At 34.3% G+C, this 22,242-nt stretch overlaps 1 protein-coding gene across 17 annotated transcripts in view; it reads left to right on the forward strand.

Annotated features, from left to right (window-relative positions):
- LOC130892046 (teneurin-m) overlaps positions 1 to 22,242 on the forward strand; it is a 770,493-nt gene that overhangs the window by 741,292 nt on the left and 6,959 nt on the right. For 9 of the 17 annotated variants that reach the window (XM_057797233.1, XM_057797243.1, XM_057797229.1 and 6 more), the window contains 11 exons: positions 5,096 to 5,373; positions 7,198 to 7,417; positions 9,064 to 9,258; positions 9,573 to 9,782; positions 9,846 to 10,181; positions 10,744 to 10,951; positions 11,361 to 11,387; positions 11,605 to 12,407; positions 12,462 to 12,711; positions 14,336 to 16,367; positions 19,437 to 21,197. In XM_057797233.1, the coding sequence (XP_057653216.1) occupies positions 5,096 to 5,373; positions 7,198 to 7,417; positions 9,064 to 9,258; positions 9,573 to 9,782; positions 9,846 to 10,181; positions 10,744 to 10,951; positions 11,361 to 11,387; positions 11,605 to 12,407; positions 12,462 to 12,711; positions 14,336 to 16,367; positions 19,437 to 21,197 (6,320 nt within the window). The remainder of the gene's footprint in view (positions 1 to 5,095; positions 5,374 to 7,197; positions 7,418 to 9,063; positions 9,259 to 9,572; positions 9,783 to 9,845; positions 10,182 to 10,743; positions 10,952 to 11,360; positions 11,388 to 11,604; positions 12,408 to 12,461; positions 12,712 to 14,335; positions 16,368 to 19,436; positions 21,198 to 22,242) is intronic. The other 8 variants (XM_057797244.1, XM_057797230.1, XM_057797240.1 and 5 more) reach the window with 3 other exon arrangements.

Raw genomic sequence — 22,242 nt, forward strand, 5'->3', positions numbered from 1 at the left:
AGCCCCGATTTTCTTTCCCAATAAGTGATTTGTTTCTAGAACTTGACTCAATTCTTAATAAAGGAAGAGACATAATATCTTGTTTATTTTAATTTTTTGATGCTTACTCCGTGAGATGAATCGTAAAAATTTAAGCTACTGGCTTTATTTCGTATAATGAAGTGTCAAATGTCAAATCCATTGCAATCTTGGATATCTTACAGGTAGGAAGTGGAATGTTTAATAGGTAAACAGCTTTAGCGAAATTGAGAGAAGAATTTTGCGACCAGTAAGGATATTCCCAAACATCGACTGGAGCAGTCAGCGGTCCTCTAGAGACTGTTCTAAAAAATGTGCAGATCGTAGTAGCGGATTTTCAAAGATACTGGAACATAGAGAAAGTTTGCGCTTCTTGCTCTATTTGACATCACTTTTACCAGCTTCAGTGAAGTTATTCACTTCCATCTTGGATGTCTTACAGGTAGGAAATTAAGAGAAGAATTTTTCGACCAGCCTGCAATCTTCTGGAGACTCTTCTAAAAAATATGCCGATCGCTCCTTGTGGCGGATTTTCAAGGATATATCCATCGATATTCTGAAAACAATTGATAAAACTTCAGAAATAGATGAACGCAGTGCATTGTCAACAATGGATGTCATCTGCCTAAGTCTGATATCGTATTTAGAGCTGCATGAGCATAAAGTTGAATAATAAACGAGATACGCTGTCTCCATGTATTAGTGCTGTGATTTTATTTCAACAACACTGGAAACATGACAACTCTGTTATATCAAAATCATGAAAATTATCAATGTTTTTGTGAAAAAAAGCTATCAAATACAGCATTCTAAATTACCGCATTGGTGCTGTTAATCCACAAATAATAAAAATTAAAATTGTGTTTATGGGCTCTATATTTTGAATTTGACCCAAGTATTTATGTAGTGTTGTAGAAATAATTATATAGAATACTGATACTTTCGATTTAGATTGAGGAATATAAAAATTACATCTGGATATTACGAAGGCAAACCAATATGTCCACACTTTTAACGGTAACGGCAATTCTGCTCCAGTCAAGAGCCATTTATCATTTGACTTCTTCGAAATTTGAGCTACGTCACTTAGTTTCATTTTACATCCACTAGATGTTGATTTAAGAAGAAAATGGAAAAATTGGTTTACCATTACTTTATGCCTAATTTTGGAAGATAAAGAAGAAACAATTTTGTCTTTTAGTTGAGGTTTCTTCACTCCCCAAAACAATTAACAGCATTCGTGATATGGTAGTGACATATCGAAAATTGTGGAAACCATAGGCGTCTCACATGGCCGATCAGATATTTTGAAAACTATAAGCATCTCACATGGATCATTGGTTTTAATTTCCAGTGATTCTGATATGAAAAAGATTTCCGTATATGCGTGCCGTGTTTTTTCACATTCAACCAGTAAAGTAATCTTATCAAAGAGTAGTCAAAATCGAATGAACCGACACCAATGAAGGTCAAGATCCAATAGTCATGGCGACAGTTTTGAGTGGTGAATATCAGCTTCGTTCGCGGGTCAAATTCCGAATCATTTTAGGACGGATTGCATGCGCATTTTCAATATTGCAGTTCACGGGTCGACGTGACTTCAACCTACCCCCTTACAAAATGATTCGAAATTTGATCCGCAAACGAAGCTGGACACTGAAAGAAGTTATTTTGCATAAGAACAATGCGAGGGTGCTTACATCAATTAATTATAATACGAGTTGATCCCCCTTACGCCCTTTTCTCCGCCTTCAGTAACCGAGAGACTTCTTTCTTGTTTCCAAACTTGGTGAAAAGATATTTAATTACAATTATCACATATACCTATTTTGTGGATAAATTTCATTTTTTGTGAGAAATAAAAAATGGAGAAACATTTATTTAGAGCTCAAAGAAGACGTTTGAGAAATGATTAATCAGATGAGAAGTCAAAGACTTATGTAACACTTCATTACTGATGTGATATTTCCTTATCTGCGTCTGTATTCGAAGAAATAATAATAAAGATTTCGTCCTTCACTATATATCGTGAGATTTCCACGTTTTCTTTATTATTATTTTACTCGTATGTATATAAGAGATGTTTTCCTACGACGTGACTCTTATATTTTCATATAAAAATATGGTTAATAAGAAATGTATGATTCAAAGGAAACTCTACTGCACCTTACAATTGCCCTACAAACTCCAAAATTGGCAATATCGTGTTCATAACAAATTTGTCCAAATATGTACCTACCTTAATTAATCATTATGGCATCATGACAATATTTCCATCAGTACCGTGCAACTAATTTTACGATATCAACAATAATTAATAGATATTTTGCCCTTTGACCTACTACTAACACACCTCAATATATAACAATGTAGTTAGCATTCTTCTACTGTAGTTTTATTGTACGTTTGCGCTGCTTTATATTGCTTTAAATTTTGAGCTTAGTTGATATGAGTATTCGCTTATTTATTAAGACAGGATTTATTGCGTAATATTATACTGAGACTAGGTGAAACATTGCCAAACTTCGTGATATTTTTGTAGATCTCAGAACGAACATTACAACGCTTACAGTTTTTAGAATTAATCTGATAGAAAAAAACAAATGACCATGTCGTAAATAAAATAGGGTGTTGGGACTGGTTACTAGGATTAAAACTTTTCCGGATCTATTTTTTAGGAATATTTTTTGTAGCGTTGTAACTTTTGAAAGCTCTAAAGGTTCAACTGTAAAACTATAATTTCTGATCTAATGGATTATTATCAAAATTAATCTAGTTCCTTACTTAATTGTGCGTTGAGGTGTCTTATCCTGAACAAACACATATGTTCTTGGTCATCAGAAGTAAAAGAATTTACCAAACAAACGTTGCAGAATACCCAGAATAGTTTACTAATCATCCAGTGCAGACATTTGAACAATTGAGAGAAGTTTTCTTGAAAATGGGAAATTCAAACCATTCCAGTCGCGAAATTTTGATATTTTGTATAATATTGTTAATAAATATTAACATTGTAATGCGAAATCGTCAGCATCCACCTACATGTGCTTCAATTCGCTTTCTATACATTCACTTTCTTTTATTTATATTATATAATTAGCCTTACTTCAATTGTTATAGTTTTCTTGGCAATTTTCGCCTTGGTGATATCCTATGAGTTTTCCCCTGAACTGTTATGGTTTTTTGAAATATTTTTTATACTCTTCTTATACTTATGGCACGGTGCTCAATCGTGCATAAACCAAATTTCTTTCCAATCTCAGAAACTTGAAGTGGTAACAGGGACATTCTTGTATGCGTCTTCTGCCATGGTACTTTATGAGAGCTTGAAATTTTTAGCATTTCAAACAAACCACAACATTATATTCACACATTCACACATCAATTCGTAAATCTTATAAATACTAATTTATAGAAAATAAAATAAAAATTTGCCCTATTCCAATATTCTACAATCTTCTGGTGGTGCTCACGAAGCGAGGTAAACAGTCTTTACTTCATTGTCTCTGTCAAATTGATTCGTAACTGACCGTAATTCACTCTTTCATGTGTTTCATTTCGTTATTCAAATGTGTTTTGAAAACAAACAAATTCTTCAGCTCTTGAAATTGAGTTGTTGAGATCCTGTGAACGTAAAAATATTTACACCACTTAAAATTGTAGTCAAGTGTACCCGATGAAAGAACCTGAGAAAAAAATGTGACCGTCCCAATTTGGTAACAAGCTGTACTTCTGTAAACACTAAAAATGGACTTGGGCATGAATCTAAATCGCAGGAGCAATTGAATATTATTAACAATTACTGCAGTATATACAAATCAATCATCAAAGAGAACTATTAATATTAAACAATGTCTTACAATTCGTATCATTTTATATTGAAAATGAAAGAGTATCAAAAATAACTTCGATACAAATTATATTTCTTTAAAATATGATTTGCTTCCTAGGCTCTGCAAAGTTATTATTGCTGAGAGATGTTTTTTTTAACACTAATGATGATCAAAACGTGAGTTAGGCCACTGCAGATACAACTTTTTTATATACGTTTACATTAAAAAACAACAGAAATAAATTTTTGTTTGTTATGAAATTCCCAAAACTTTGGTATAACGTTAGCAGATGGCTTTTCTATTTTTTAATATAACTTTGTGTCAGTTCAAAAAACCGCGTGCATTTAATATGAAAATATTTTTTAATAAAATACTACAATTCTGTTTTCTGCTATGTTAATTTTCATCAAAATGTCGTTTTAAAGAGAATAGTTTCTGTCAGAGCTAAAAAGAGCAGAATCCTAAATTCAACTTGAAATAAAAAGCTGTACGAAATGTTTTAAATATTGATTTCAAACTTTTTTCATATTTAATAGTTATCTTGATACTGAATAAAAATATTACACAACTTTAGAGAAATATGTCCTCTTTTGCGGCCAAAGAGGATTCTCACAATAAATTAAATGAAAATATGATAATTATTGAGGTTATCAACAATTATAATTGTATCAAGTACATTCAGAATAATAAATTTTAAGATATTTATATTTCTTCAATTTCTTATTTCTTAGACCTTTTGATATATTAATGCATCTAAATCTTCTAAATACTATTAAAAAAACTAATTTTGAAAAAGAAGATACCTAAAATCCAGAACATTTAGAAGCATTGATATTTATATTTATATTGTAATAAAATTAATCTCATCACCAATAATAATGTTTCAGTAATTCAGTAAAAAATAGGTTTCATTATAATATTACGAAATAATCTTACATACTAAGGCACAAATTACTCTTTCAATCTCTTATTTTTTATATTTTCTTGCAAGAAGTACGCGAAAAGAAAACTTTTTTCTTCTATAACTCTAAGAAAGTCCTTCAAAACCTTAAGCTTATTTCAAGTCCTATCAATTTGATTCCCAACAACACGACAGCTCAAAATATTCGTCTCACCTTGAATTATCAGACTTGAATGCCAATCCCGTCGAGTTATATGAAATAAAAGATTTCATTATTTTGATTTTTGCCTTAGTAAGTTTCAACGATTTGAAACATCCGCTAAGTTTTTTGTCTTGAATTTAGGTGCCCGCACGTTTCCAGCTAAGTCGTTTCCACCAGACGGAACTACATTTTCTCAAATATCGCTAGGACAACGATTATCGAAAGAAATTCCGGCGTATAGTTATTGGAACATGCAATTCTATCAATCTGAAGCGGCGTACGTACAATTTGATTACAGCATTCCGAGGGGCGCAAGTATAGGGGTATATGCCAGAAGAAACGCTCTACCTACTCATACACAATATCACATTTTGGAAGTACTTAGTGGGTTTAAGGCTAGAACGACAAGAGCATCACATGTAAGTAATATTTTTAATTAGACGTATATAGTCAAATCTCGACGTATCAGCACTTCTGAACTTGACGAGTCAATCTTGTCTTGGTGAAAACATGACGTTATTTGGGCTTCGACTTTTGTCAAACTTGGGAGGTATAATTTGGTCAGGAAAAAGTCGAAACTCAATTTCACAAGTCTAACTTCAATCAGGTATCAGAATATTCTTATAAAGCCCCTAGATTGGGCTAAAATTTGTTAATTTCAATGTTTATTGTTTTATTATGTACTATTATTATTATTATTATTATTATTATTATTATTATTATTATTATTATTATTATTATGACATTGAGAATTGCACATTACGTTATATCATTTATAAAAATTTTAGAAGCATCTTATGTATTTTATACAGTCCTCAAATTTAAAACGGTTTTATATTGGAAACAGCTCAATGTTGAACACATCATCGAAATTGAATTCTCCAAAAAAAGTCTATTTATTGTTCCTGCTTTCATTTCTATTCTGTATAAACCATCAACTTTTTTATTTTATAAGACATTCAGTCAATTGACTTGAAGACCTTCATTTGCCTTTTCTGTATTCATCGGAGCACCGGAGCATTTTGTATTTCAAATTTCTTAAGAGTGTACAAGATTGGTTGTCAAAGAATGTAAATTTTTAACTTATTCGGTGGAAATTAGGATTAATGTTGTATTCACAAACATGTTTGATAGTGTTTATCAAACCAGATCTCAGTTATTGTTTTCAAACCATGAAGAACACAATTGCGATTATAAAATGATAACAGGAATAGCGGCAAAAATTTATAAGTTATCTTCATATATCGCAATATGCCGATGTTGTGGATGATAAAATCAAGGTATTACATGGTTAGAATTATTAACCGTTGTTATATAACGTGTACAGGGTCCTTTATGTTTGTAGTACAAATCGATGTTTGATCGAGTTTGCTAGATTCTATGATCGACTGAGCAAATCCAGAAACAAATCATTTTACTGTCGACGTTTGATGCTTCGACTTATAGGTTTGTCTGAAAACCCTGTATATCGATCTTTGACTATATCATATACTGGGGAGTATGTTCAAAATAGTGACATATTTAGGCAATTTCCAATGGTGCCTATATTTGTCCAAACTGGAGAAAAACCTTCACCTTAACAGTAAAACAATAATTCTCTAAAAACAATCGCAAAGTATTTAATTTTAAAAATGTCAAGCTAGTAATCTCATAAGAGCAATTTTATTCGCATTTTTTCAACTCTAATTCATTGATAAGTACTACACAACTCTATTTATTAATATTTTAATCACACTAACCACTAATTTAATTTTTCTGCTTATGATTCGAGTCCTCGTTTTTGCACTAGCCATCTCAGTATTCCAATAGATAGAAACGTCTTCAGCTTTTTTCTGTCTGAAATGGTGATATACATCATATAATAATTGTAAACGCAGCCGCAATGTTAAAAGAGTGATAGTTTACAGCAGTGATTCCTAACGTAGTCCAGGTGCTCCACAAGGGTCCACGGGAAGCTTTACTGGAGTGTACTTGAACTTAGTTGATGATATGGTGTAAATGTATCAAGTAAAACTAGTAATAAGTATTTTAGAAGTGGTTTACGAGGAAAAAAGTTTGGAAATTTTTGGTTTAGAGTTTTGTACTGTTTTGAACAATAGAGGCTAAAACAGTATATAATAAATTCATATTTTATATAAAAAATCCAAATTGAAGCTATCTGTTAAGAAATTTCTTTCCTGAATCCTTCATAACTTGAAGGAAGTAAAATTTGGATGAAATGTTATAACAGGTATTATTTTCAGCAGTCTAGTGTGAAAAAAGAAGTAACTCATTACATGGAACAAGGCCATTGGTTTTTATCATTATACAACGATGATGGGGATCCTCAAGAAGTTACGTTTGTTGCTGTAGTAGCGGATGATATGACCCACAACTGTCCGAACGGTTGTAGCGGAAAAGGAGAATGTCTGATGGGTCACTGTCAATGCAATCCTGGATTTGGAGGAGATGACTGCAGTGAAAGTAAGTTGAAATTGATGATATTAGATTATCAAAAATCACTTCTTTATGGTATGTACAAGCTACTAACATTACTTATATCTAACCACATATTTTTGAATATTATATAGCTAATAACAAGATTTTGCGATTTTCAAAAAATTAACGACTTTTTCTATAGAAAAAGGTTACATCGAACGTGGATTGATTTCCTTCAAATTACAGTTCTTGGCTAACATTGCACTTATATGCTCTGTCCTTTTTGAGAAGAGCCAGAAATCATATGGTGCTAAATCTAATTAGTAAAATGTATGCGAACCGACAGGAACCTTTCGGCGGCCAAAAACTTGCGTTGTCATAATAGAAAAGGAAGCTTTAGCTCATTTCTTCGCACATCGTTTCGCAAATATTCTAGTGTTCATTTTAGTTTACAGCATGATGTAAAGACTACAAGGTGAGCTATAGCGCACCAGCTGGGAAGTAGTCTTTACATCATGGTTTACAGTATCCTTAGTTGGGGTTAGCTCATAACGCTCGTAAACACTATTCAAAACTATTATATTATCACCTTAGAGCGATTTTAACTGTGAGTTTATTTGGCACTCCTCTCCAATTTGAAAAATTACTTATTATAATGCGTTAATCAATACCCAGACTTCACTAAAGAAGCTGTAGTATTAACCTGACCAGTCAAACGGGTTAATACATGTCACAGCTCATAGTTTAAATAAATGCAGAGTAATTATTTCTATAAAATCACATTCGTCACATCATACAACGAGGGTAATCGATAATGAATACCGATTGCGCATCCTGTCAGTCTCTGCTGGTGTTTATTACATGCGTAAACTGCTTCATTAGTCACCATGTCGATCAGAAATCCCGTCGGCTTGAAGTTCCCGCAGAATTTGGTTTTAAATGCTAAAAAGTTGATCATGCTGGAATCCACCAACAGCTTTTTGTATGTGGTGGGGTAAATGTGGGCTTTTTAATGAATGAAAGATGAAGAACTATTTAAACATCCCAGTATAAATAAAACGAAAGATGAAGAAATTCGCTTACAACTCTGAGCTAACACCATCAGACTTTTAACTGTTCCTGAAGCTGAAGGGAAGTCTTGGCGAAATGCGCTTGGATAATGATGATAAGTTGAAAGAAAATGTTACTAATTAGTTTTATATTCAGACGGCAAAGTTCTTTAATGAGGGAATTTCAAAACCTAGTGTCACGATTTGAGAAAGATTTAATTGTTAATAGTGATTATGCTGGAAAGCGAAAAAAGTTCATATTTTAGTTTGTGATACAATCTACGTTCTTGAATATTGTCCTCTTCTATTACATAACGGTTTTTTCTTGAAAACTGACCCTCCAAATTTGGTATGTAATAAATGTAATGAACCGGTTTAGAGCTTCACGGTAATAACTAAGAGCTGGAATGGAATGAAAAAAAAATAATTACTAACTCTACTATAACATCGTGCTTGGATCGCCATATTATTAATCAGCCATTTCATAACTTTTCAATCTGTCGATACGTGCGAATGACAATAAACTGCAGAGTCTTCATAACCTACTGTACATAAATCTAATATGTAAATGAACAAAATATGGGTTAGATTAATTTGCTTGAGTCTCCTTTTGCATGATATCATTAAACATCTTTCTGCTAGGTGTATGTCCTGTGCTATGTAGTCAACGTGGCGAGTACATCAATGGAGAATGTCAATGTAACCCCGGATGGAAAGGAAAAGAATGTCAACTAAGGCATGATGAATGCGAAGTGCCTGATTGCAACGGTCACGGGCATTGTGCTAACGGCAAATGTAACTGCATCAGGGGCTATAAAGGAAAGTTCTGTGAGGAAGGTGAGCACATAATTAGCAAAATACTAACCACATATATAATACACTCATTAACAGCATTTTTCGATCTTAAATACAAGAAATCAAATTCAGAAGAGGTTTGGTTGAGAACAATATTAAGTTATTAATTAATAAAGAACTAATTGTAAGATTAATCTTTTTGTCCAATTTCAATGGATACAATAAAATTCCTTCACCATGTAAGAGCTTATGTACTCTATGCATAATGATATACTTCTCAAAGCTTTTTGAAACATTTCCCAAACGTAAACATATTTTATTCAGACTCAAAATATTTATCCCGAATTATGTTATAGCTGACTGTCAACATCCGACCTGTTCATCGCATGGATATTGTGTAGAAGGAACTTGTATTTGTAAGAAGGGTTGGAAAGGAAGCGATTGCTCCCAAATGGATAAAGATGCACTTCAATGTCTTCCAGATTGTTCTGGGCACGGAACATTCGATCTCGATTCTCAAACTTGTACCTGTGAACCGAGATGGTCTGGCGATGACTGTTCAAGAGGTAAGTGTACGCAAGAAGTCAAGTAACATCATGAATTTATTTAAATATTGATGCATTTTTTAGAACTTTGCGATCTTGATTGTGGTAGTCACGGTCATTGCGTCAACGAAGCGTGCCAATGTGACGCTGGTTGGTCTGGTGAATTCTGCAATATGAAACAATGTGATCCAAGGTGTAATGATCACGGTCAATGTAAAAACGGAACTTGTCTGTGTGTCACTGGTTGGAACGGAAAACACTGTACTATTGAAGGATGTCCGAATAGTTGTTCCGGGCACGGTCAATGTAGATTCAGTAGCGAAAGTAGTTGGGAATGCAGATGTGATAACGGATGGGACGGTGTCGACTGTAATCTTCTACTCGAACAAAATTGTAATGATGGAAGAGATAACGACAAAGGTAAGAACTTATTTTTTGGCCCCCAGTCCAATATCTTGAAAACTGCTCATCACATGATACAAGAAACTTTTAATATTTGAACAATCTTTCAATGTACATTGTCATACATTTCGCCATTTAATTATTTTCAATTTCAATTAAATAAACCATTGTTTTGTTTTCATATTCAATATTCCATATTCAATTATTGTGGAAGGATTTTCTATTTTTTTTAATTTAAGTACAAAACTTCCTGTATGAACTATTTTATAGTGTTTAACACCTATGCTGCTAGCTTAAATCATGTGACCCAATTTTGGGACCCCTAGGTGCAATTTAGGCAACCCGTTTGCAACATTGAACCACTTACAGTAATTTCTATATAGTGCTGTACATCTTAGATACTTTAGAATAAAATTATGTATAAAATCCAGCAAGTGGACAACGTACTAAAGTATACTAAAAAATAGCTTTTGTGATGTAGATCAATTTTGTGTTATAATCTGAATCTATAATAAGAAATCTGAAAATTGATCCAATATAGGCAACCTTTCCCTACTACATAATATTTGGTGGGTTTTAGATGGCCTAGTAGATTGTGAAGATCCAGAATGCTGTTCGAACAATGCTTGCAAAAACAGTCAACTTTGCGTTTCGTCACCTAAACCTATAGATATTTTACTGCGAAAACAACCTCCGGCGATAACAGCATCTTTTTTTGAAAGGATGAAGTTTTTAATAGACGAAGGTAGCCTTCAGAACTACGCCCGAGCTGAAACATTCAACGAAAGGTGAGTAGGTACTAATCATACTTTACACAAATTCTTCTAAAAAAGTATTATTGTTTCAACTTTAAATGTTATCTGTTTAATATATTTCTAGCTGCTTTGTTGTGCCCCACGTTAAAACACTCCCATTTATGTAATTTTTTTACTTCAAACTTTTTCACTAGCGATTATTTCGTTTCAAAGTATTTATTAAATCAGAATGATAATGTTTGTTTTTAATAAAATTGCTTACGATCACGTAGCTTTGAACCGAAGTTATCACCGTTTTTATCAATGCTCTTTAAATGTTTTAAATAACGAACAGATTAGGTCTACTAGCTACCTTTTCTATTTTTTAAATCTACATTACGCAGCTACTAATCTAAAAATATTAACTTATCAATTTTTGGCTTTCTTGATTCTTGCTGCTCAGTATGTTCTGGAACAACTTTAACACGAGGTAAGGCTAGAAGCCATAATAAGTACATACAAAATTAGGTAGAAGTTAGCTTTAAGAAGTTTACTACACTTTTAAATAGTATTTTGTGCTCTGTTCTTTATTGCTTGTTTTTGTGTGCTATATCCACTGTGTTCGTGTTTTTTATGTTGGCTTCCATATTTTTTTCCTTTTTATGAAAAATAAATGATACAACTGATTAATTTATATATTTTATTAGTCGATCTGCGGTCGTCAGAGGTCGAGTAACAACACAAGTAGGAACCGGATTAATGGGAGTCAGAGTTAGTACCAATACTCCATTGGAAGGTTTTACATTAACAAGAGATGATGGATGGTTTGATCTACTAGTTAATGGAGGTGGTGCGGTTACTCTACAATTCGGAAGATCGCCTTTCAGCCCTCAGAGTCGCATAGTTTACGTTCCATGGAATGAAGTAGTCATTATAGAAAATGTAATTATGGTAACTGGAGATGAAAGGACAATTAGTGTCATACCACAACCTTGCAGCTCCCACGATTATGATACGATGAAACCTGTCGTTTTAGCGACATGGAAACATGGTTTTCAAGGAGCTTGTCCTGATAAAAGCGCTATATTGGCCGAATCTCAAGTTGTGCAAGAAAGTCTTCGTATACCAGGAACAGGATTGAATCTTGTTTACCAAAGTTCTCGCGCCGCTGGATACTTATCGACAATACAATTACAACTTACACCAGAAATTGTTCCTGCCGATTTAAAATTGATTCATTTAAGAATTACAATTGAAGGGATTCTTTTTGAAAAAGTTTTCGAAGCAGATCCAGTTATAAAATTTACGTATGCTTGGAATAGACTCAACGTATACAGACAAAGAGTTTATGGAGTAACTAACGCTATCGTAAAAGTTGGTTACGAATACAATAATTGCAAGGATATTATTTGGGATGTGCAAACTACGAAATTAAGTGGTCACGATATGAGTATATCAGAAGTTGGTGGATGGAATTTAGACATTCATCATCGTTATAACTTCCACGAAGGTAGACATAATTTTAATAAAAGTACATTTAGATGTAAATGTTGATTGTTTTTAGGAATTTTACAAAAAGGAGATGGTTCAAATATATACTTAAAACACAAACCACGTGTCATATTGACGGCCATGGGCGATGGACATCAAAGACCACTGGAATGTACAGATTGCGAGGGTCAGGCTTTCAAGCAGAGACTTCTTGCACCAGTCGCTCTTGCTAGTGCTCCGGATGGTTCTTTATTTGTTGGAGATTTCAATCTAGTCAGAAAGATTCAGACTGACGGAATCGTACGAACTATAGTCAGATTAAAGTGAGTATAACTGAAATTTGTATACACTGATTATGACTTTTGATAAGGGTTAAAGTTAGTTTCTTAGTTTCACATCATATGAAATTAATAATAATATAAAAACAGAATAGTACATTGAATCAACTTAGTCCTTAGGATATTTAAACTTCAATTTATCATGCTATGTCACAAAAAAAAGGAATAATGAGTTTGGCTGATAAATCTATCCAACTATCAGATCCTGAATTAAGATGCTTGAAGATTAAAGAAGCAAAAACTGTATTATTAAATAAAAATGATAAATAACATATTCAAGAAAACGATAGAAGATACTATAGTATCGCGCCAATATGGCCAGTATATGGCAAATGCGTTCTTCTGATATGCCGTCTCTCATTTATCTAATTTCTATCCGACTGTCTACTAATACCATTTTGTGAACTTTTTGGATGATATTGCTAGTTATCGCGGTTTTTAGTCATCCCGAACTCTTATCGTCAGTAAAGTCCCATATAAAAAAATTCAGTCAGATGATCTTTGAGGCCAACAATTGGGTCCACCCCGATCAATCCATTTTTCTCTAAAATGTCTGTTTAAATAATTTCTTGCACCTACAGCAAAATGAACAGATGTCTCATCGTATTGAAACCAATGTATTGTCTAATATTTGACGGTACATTTTCCAAAAATTATCCACCATTTCTTCCAGAAAGCGCGTATTAATTGCTCCATTTAATTTATTTGGTAAAATGTAAGACCCGATTAAGCAATCTCCAACCATACCCACCCACACATTAACCGAATATTTATGCTGAAATCCTTTTTCACGAACAAAGTGCCGATTTTCTTCATCCCAACTGGACTATTTCTAGAGTTGACTTCCCTAGTAAATCTAGCCTCGTCGGTATACAACACATATTTTGGAAAATTTCAATTTTCACGACACTTTTGTAAATACCAATTTAAAAATTCCATACGCACCTGAAAATCTCTAGGTTCTAATGCTTGAACACTGACCAATTTGTATGGATGTAACACTTGTTCTTTCAAAACTTTCCATAGAATAGAACTGGCCTTTCAAAAATATTATTTAATATTTCCTCTGCAACACGATGGGGCATCTGCTCATTTTGCTGCAGCGGCAGAAATTAATCAAACAGACGTTTTATAGAAAAATGGATTGGTCGGAGTGGACCCAATTGTTGGCCTCCAAGATCACCTGACTTAAATTCTATCGAAACAATAATCAAATCTGAACAAGATCTAATAGCTAGATTTCAAGCTGCAGCAGAAATTATTCAATCCTATCCAGATTTATTCTCGAAGACACGTTTTTCAATAACAAAACGGTGTATTGTAAGGGTATTGAATTGAGCGGCCAACAGTTTGAACAACTTCTGAAACTTTGCCAATTTTGTAAGGGTTTGTAATTCTATATCAAAATGAGCATTTATTGAGATCTCTCCGTGGTAGAGCGTTGTCGGTCGAATATAGAAATACCTTGTATATCCCAGCTTATATTGATTAATGCTATCATCTTCAAGTTGAGATCAGAAACTTTGCAGACAACTCTCCTGTTATTTAATCAAAATGAATAAAAGATATATTCTCACTTAGTTACAATAATTATACCTTCTTTTTTCAGCGCTACCAGAGTGTCTTACAGATACCACATGTCCTTAAGTCCACTAGATGGAACTTTGTACATCTCCGATCCTGAATCTCATCAAATCATTAAAGTTAGAAGTAAAGACGATTATTCCGATCCAGACCGTAACTGGGAAACGGTGGTCGGATCCGGAGAGCGATGTCTTCCAGGCGATGAAGCACATTGTGGAGACGGTGCTTTAGCTAGAGATGCCAAATTAGCGTATCCAAAAGGAGTCGCGGTATCTAACGACAACGTTTTGTATTTCGCCGATGGAACGAACATAAGAATGGTTGACAGAGATGGTATTGTTACCACTGTTATAGGAAACCACATGCACAAATCGCATTGGAAACCGTTACCTTGTGAAGGAACTTTGAATCTCGAAGAAGTACATCTGAGATGGCCTACAGAACTAGCAATAAACCCTCTTGATAATACTCTACATATAATAGATGACCACATGATCTTACAGCTGACTTTAGATGGAAGAGTGAAAGTCGTAGCGGGTAGACCTTTGCACTGCGCTTCTCCTCTTACGGGCTACGATATCGAACTAGCCACGCATGCCACATTAGTTATGCCGCAAAGTATCGCCTTCAGTTCCTCGGGTGATCTCTACGTTGCCGAAAGTGATTCTCAACGGATAAATAGAGTTCGAGTGATCGGTACAGATGGAAAAATATCTCCGTACGCCGGTGCCGAATCGAAATGTAACTGCTTAGAAAGAGGCTGCGATTGTTTCGAAGCTGATCATTTCCTAGCTTCTAACGCCAAATTCAACACTATATCATCAGTTACAGTTACGCCCGATGGTCACGTACACATCGGCGATCAAGCTAACTACAGAATCAGATCCGTCATGGCAAGTATTCCAGACGCTAGTGCATCCAGAGAATACGAAATTTATTCTCCGGAAACTCAAGAAATTTATATATTCAATAGGTTCGGTCAACACGTAGCTACAAAGAACATTTTAACTGGAGAATCGAGTTATGTTTTCACTTACAACGTTAACACCAGCAACGGTAAACTTAGTACGGTAACTGATGCCGCCGGAAATAAAGTGTTTTTATTAAGAGATTATTCCAGTCAAGTGAATTCTATAGAAAATACGAAAGGTCAAAAATGCAGATTAAGAATGTCCAGAATGAGGATGTTGTATGAACTTAGTACACCAGATAATTACAACGTGACTTTCGATTACCACAGCCCTACTGGTTTATTGAAAACTAAGCTAGATAGTAGTGGAAGAAGCTATGTGTACAATTACGATGAATTCGGTAGATTGGTATCAGCAGTTACACCGACAGGAAAAATTATCAGCTTATCTTTCGATTTGAGCTTGAAAGGTGCCACTGTTAAAGTCAGTCAAAACAATCGACCGCCAGTTTCGATGTTAATAAAAGGATCTAGTGTAGCAACTAGGATAGATGAAGTCGAAAATAGAATTATTTTGTTACCTGATGGTAGTGTAACTAGCGAATCATCTTGGTCCCATAGTATAACAACAGATACAGTTCCTTATAATATTCTAGCAGATAAAGATCCTATATTAGGTGAAAGCTACCCCGTACCTGCTAAACAGAGAATAGAAATAGGTGGAGATCTCGCTAATAGATTTGAATGGAGATATTTCGTAAGACCTAATCAAAATTCCAAAAATAATAAGAACGCATCACCGAGAATTTTAACTAAAGTCGGTAAAAAATTAAGAGTAAACGGTGAAAATCTCCTTACAATGGAATACGATCGAGAAACTGCTTCTGTATCGGTATTTATGGATGATAAAATTGAATTACTAAACGTAACATATGATAGATCGGCGAGACCTGTTAAATTAGGACCAAGAAATGGAATATTTACGGAAGTTGAGTTAGAATACGACAGATTCAGTAGACTAACAAGCTGGAAATGGGGAGATCTGAGTGAAAACTATGGTTTCGATAGAGCTGGAAGATTGAATGAAATAAAATATGGTGATGGATCATCGTTGGTTTATGCGTTCAAGGATATGTTCAGTAGTTTGGTAAGTTCATTTTTCCTTTCTTCTGTATTCATTAAAACAATTATACATCTAGTTATTAGTTTAATATCAATAAACGAAGACTTTATATCTTATTGATACATAATTATGGAAAAAAATGGTCCGTTTGAAAATTGAGACAACTCACATATGTCAACATAAATTAGTTTGTTCTATTGTCAGCCCGGGATTTAAACTACTTATACTAATAGTTGACATCAAACAAGTAGATAATTTTATTCACTAATCAATTTATATATTAATTACTCGACTACTTCTGAGTAAATAATAGTATCTATAACTTACTACTTTTGTGGCGAGATATATACACAATGTCAGTTCCGTTGTTTCTATTTTTATCAGCGGCATCTCTACGATTGCAGACCCGAGCATGCGCGGTGGTTACTCTGACTGCCGTTTTCAAATCGCTACTGCCAACGTGTTCTTTTTAATGCTTTTTTATGATGTCAGCCTCAATTGAAAATACCGCTGCTTTTGAAATCATACCTATGATTCATTTTCTAAATGCGAAAAAAGTTAAACCAAGTGAAATTTCCTCATCGGCAAATCTACGAGGAGGCATCAAATGCACGATTGTGTACGCCCGTTTTTAGTTTTTAATGAAGTATGTCACGCAATTGATGAGAGAAAGCGAAAACCAAAATTCTTATTAAATAATAAAAAACCAACTGATACGCAATGCGTATTCGGTTTATGACACGCTTCAATGAAGTTGTGATGATTTTCTTTCTCGAATAGTCATGGGAATGAAACTAGAGTACCTTACAAAATTAAAAGACCCCAGAAATTAAACGATAATCGATGGAATGAAGACACACTTCGTCCCCAACGAAAGTTAAGCGTAAGCAAATCTTGACACCTCGAAAACTTATATGCACCGGTTTTGGGATAGATAAGGCAATTGGCTGATTTGTTTCTTACCAGGAAGCCAAATAATCATTGCACACGTTTACTGTGAAACCATTAGAAATTGCGCCGCGCAATACTGCATAAGCGCCGAAGTTTAATGCCAGAAGTCGTTGTTTTTTTTCACGGTAACGCCCGACCTCACACTGCGAACTTTAACACTTTCTTTTGTGGTCAAAAATCCAAAGATGAGCTGAAAGAATACGGTTGAAATCATCACAGAAAACTTTCGATGAAGAAGGCATACAAAAATTTGTGCCGCGCTATGACAAAATTCCGGAAGCTATGTAGATTGTGATACAATAAAAATTTGTCCTACATTTGTACAAGTTTTTTTATATAACCAAACGAAACTTACTTTTTGGATATACCTCGTATAATAACTCACTATAATATCGTCGGTTTGTAGCATAAAATTACTAACAGATATTTTTCCACAAGCGTATTTTATGCGATGTAACTACTAGTTTTATTAATCCTATAGGGTGTTTAATAAAAGTGACCCCTATTTTAGAATAGGTAGTATATTGTATTATATATAATTGCGGTTTGCTTAGTAGAAAATTGGGGCGTTGAAAAAAAAAATGAGACACATTTTTTACGAAACTACTGGCAACATTATAGTGAAATTTTATTTGATTATTGCAGCTAACGAAGCTATAGAATATTTAATTTAGAAATAGGTACAAAAAAAGTAATAAGAAATAGATCGAATTGAAAAAATGGATGTTCTGAATAGGTTTTATTGTCCTATTTGACGAATGATCCTTAGTTCAATTTATAGAAAATGTTCTCCTTCTATATACTTCCCTCCCCTCGCCACACACCTTTCCATACGTTTTTTCCATTGATCGAAGCAGTGCTGGAAGTATTCTTTGGTGAGGGCCTTTAGGAGATCTGCCGTTTTTTGCTTTACCTCTTTCATCGACTAAAATTGGGTCCCTCTCAAAGCAGATCTTTTTCTAACCTTTCAAGGAAATCTGAGCAGACCGGTTGTCGCAAGAGCTTTTGGTGAGAGTCAGATTTTTTGTCATGTGTAATTTCTTGGCTAAAATTTTGTCGCAAGAGCTTTTGGTAAGAAGTCAGATTTTTTGTCATGTGTAATTTCTTGGCTAAAATTTTTCTAACCGTTTCTTTATCGGTGTTTACAGCCTCGGCAATCATCCGGATGCTCATTCGACGATCTGGGCGCATAATTTGGTTGATTTTGGTCACTGTTTTCGGAGTTGAAACAGTCACAGGGCGTCCTGGGCGCTGGTCATTTTCAGTGCTCTCTCGGCCTTCACTAAAGCGCTTACACCACTCAAACACACGCGCACGAGATAGAGAATTGTCACCATAGGCCTCTTACAACAATTAATAGCACTCAATCAGAGTTTTTCGTCACACACGGTTTTCAGCACGAGAAAAAAACACATTCATTTCAAACCGCTACTCCACAAATACTATAATAGTGACGGAAACGTGTTTTGGGACGTGCCTAGTGAAGATATCTAGATACCCAACGCACTACTCGTTTTTTACCCCAACCGTCAAGGGAATCCTCTACTCGCGCAGTCTCGTTATTCAATAGCCAGACCTTGTAAGACGTGCTTTTAAGGTCAGTACCGTTTTGAAGTGCGTGATGTGATACGTTTTCTTAGTACTAAAGGCTACAAAGCAACTACCATTCTAGCGCCGAGCGATATCTGGTAAGGTAAAGCCATACCAATGATGACGACTGTAATGCAATGGTTATCTAATCAAGTGGCAACCTTTTTTTGACCATGGAAAACAAAACCTGTTCCCACTATACGATAGGTGCCTCAATATTAATGAAAATTGGGTAGAAAAATGAAGTATGACAACAGATTAAATGAATTCATCGATTAAAAAAATTAGTACCACCATCACTAGCAACAAGTGCTGGTGTGTGTAGGGGGCTATGAACCATTTTCTAAAGACATGTTATAAATCGATTATCACTAAATCACGATATAAGATCGATAGTAAATCTATATAAGAAATATTTCTACTATTGACGAACATAACGAACATAACTTCGAGTTATTATATTATAGTAATTAGTTGCTCAGTTCGGTAAATACGGCAGAGTTTAATTACCGTTTAGTTATCAGATGTGTAAATAAAATATATTTTTTTCAGCCGCTCAAAGTAAGTACACCGAGAGGATCAGATTACTTGCTCCAATACGATGATTCCGGAGCTCTGCAATCCTTAACAACCCCAAGAGGACATATTCACACGTTTTCTCTACAAACATCTCTCGGATTTTTCAAATATCAATATTTCTCACCGATGAACCGACACCCATACGAAATAATTTACAACGATAACGGTCAAATATTAGCTAAAATATTCCCACATCAATCTGGAAGAGTTTCTTACGTATATGATGACGCAGAAAGACTCGAAACTACTTTAGCCGGAATGAGCTCTACCCATTACGTCTATCATGAACTTTTAGATCTTGTAAAAAGTGTTGAGATCATAGAACCGAACTTCGAATTGAAACAAGAATTCAAATACCACGCTGGTATACTTAAAGATGAAAAAATCAAATTTAACAGTAAAAGTGGTTTAGATAATGCTCACTATAAATATCAATATGATGGAAACGCCAGATTATCAACAGTAGATGTAGACATAAACGGTAAGGAACTGCCCCAGTTGAGACTAAAATATAATCAAAATCTTGGAATTTTGGAGGGTATAAGCGACTTACGGGTGTACAGAAACACGTTCAACAGATCTGTTATGCAAGATACCACAAAACAATTCTTTACTATAACCGATTTCGATGATCGCGGACGTATTAAAACTATTCTAATAAACATAAAATCCTTTGACGTATTTAGATTAGAAGTAGAGTACGATTCCAGAAATAGAATACAGATGCAAAAGTTAATGGTCGGTAGATCGCAATTTATGGATAGATTTTCTTACAACTCCGACGGTCATGTCCTGGAAGTTATAGGTACTAGTAATTGGAAGTACGTTTACGACGAAAACGGTAATATAATCGGAGTTATTAAAGAAAAAGAAAAGATTTCATTAGGATACGACAGCGGTGATAGAGTCGTTCAATATGGAGACGTAGAATTCTACAGTTACGATTCGCGTGGTTTCGTAGTCAGAAGAGGGGAACAAAAATATAGATACAATTCCAAAGGACAACTGATTCATGTATTCGAACGCGATAAATTTCAAATTTGGTACTATTACGACGATAGAGGTAGATTAGTATCTTGGAACGATGACAAAGGGAACGTAACGCAATACTTATACACGAACCCAAGCACCCCAGATTTACTAACTCACGTACATTTCCCCAAAACCGGCAGAACTTTTCGTTTCTTGTACGATTCCCGAAATGTCATTATAACAGTCGAAACTTCTGAACAAAGATTCTACGTTGCTTGCGATCAAAACGGTTCTCCAATCGCTCTGTTCGACATTAACGGCAATCTCATAAAGGAGGTCAGAAGAACGCCGTTCGGTAATATCGTTTTAGATACAAACCCAGATTTTTACCTACCGGTAGATTTCCACGGTGGTATTCTAGATCCCAACACGAAACTTATATTCGTCAACAAAAGATTATACGATCCGATCGTCGGACAGTGGATGACGCCAGACTGGGAAAGACTAGCGACGAAATTATCGATACCAACTGATGTGTTCATTTATAGATTCCACAATAACGATCCTATCAACTCCAAGATGTCATTGGATTATATGACAAGTTTCAACAGTTGGTTGAAACTATATGGATATGATATTGAAAATATGCTTGGTTCACGGTATATCAGTCGTCTGATTTATAGACCAAAGGCGCTAGTGACTGCTCCTCAACTAGCACCAGATTTTGGAATTATGTCTGGACTTCAGTGTATAGTGGACAAGGTAAGAAAGTATTGAATTTTATTAGAATGTATCCAGTAACGTTTCCGGATAAATTGTCAGAACAGGAAGGCTCTAATTCAGCCACTCTACTGTATTCCGTAGTCATAATGCTCACTACCACTACATCTTCACTCACATTTACTTTCAATTTCTGAAGACGATTACTTCAAAATATCCGTGTGATACGTTATTGATGTGACCGTTAATGTAGTATATAGTCCGGTCAAATTAGACCAAAAAATAAGAGTGAAGCTACATAAATTCCCATACAGCTGAAAATCAGTAAAATTGTTTAGAATACAATTGAACATAGAATTTGAATGTTCCTCATCATTTCCGTGTATGGGCAAAGTTTTGTCATAAAAATACCTAAGACAAAAATTGTAGATCATAAAATTATTTACAAAAAATGTATGAATACTGTTTTTCCTACGAACCACCGTTTCTGAGATATAAGGATTCAAAAAGTTGTAAAAGTTATAATGCTTCAAATTTACTGCAGAACAACATCATCGAACTTTAGCAAAATCTTTGTCAATTGATAATTTATTTGATGAACTTATAACAGTTCCCACAAGTCAACAGAAATTTACAGTGAACAAGTCTGGGTTCATTTCAATGTTGTAAGAAAAGTTTACTGCTGAAAATATATTAGTGAAACCATTAAATACGACAACTTTTTGAATAATTATCTCAGAAACAGTGGCTTGTAGGAAAAAAGTATAAATACGTTTTTTGTAGATAATTTTATGGTCTACAATTTTCATCTAAGGTATTTTTATCATAAAACTCAACGTTTTGCTGAAAATTGCGAAAAACTAATTTTTTTGACCTTTGACCTTGAATAAAATTTTTTCCATACACGGAAATGATAAGGAACATTCAAATTCTATGTTTAATTGTTTTTTAAACAATTTCACTGATTTTTGGGAATTTATGTAACTAATATCTAAATTGACCGGATTATATAGTGGTAGCAATCAATAGCTTTTTCATTATAAATATCCCCAAGGCTCCAGAAATTCCATTTTCATATTAGAAAAAA

The sequence above is a fragment of the Diorhabda carinulata genome, chromosome 3, assembly GCF_026250575.1.
Source record: "Diorhabda carinulata isolate Delta chromosome 3, icDioCari1.1, whole genome shotgun sequence".
In the NCBI taxonomy this organism is placed as follows: Eukaryota; Metazoa; Arthropoda; class Insecta; order Coleoptera; family Chrysomelidae; genus Diorhabda; species Diorhabda carinulata.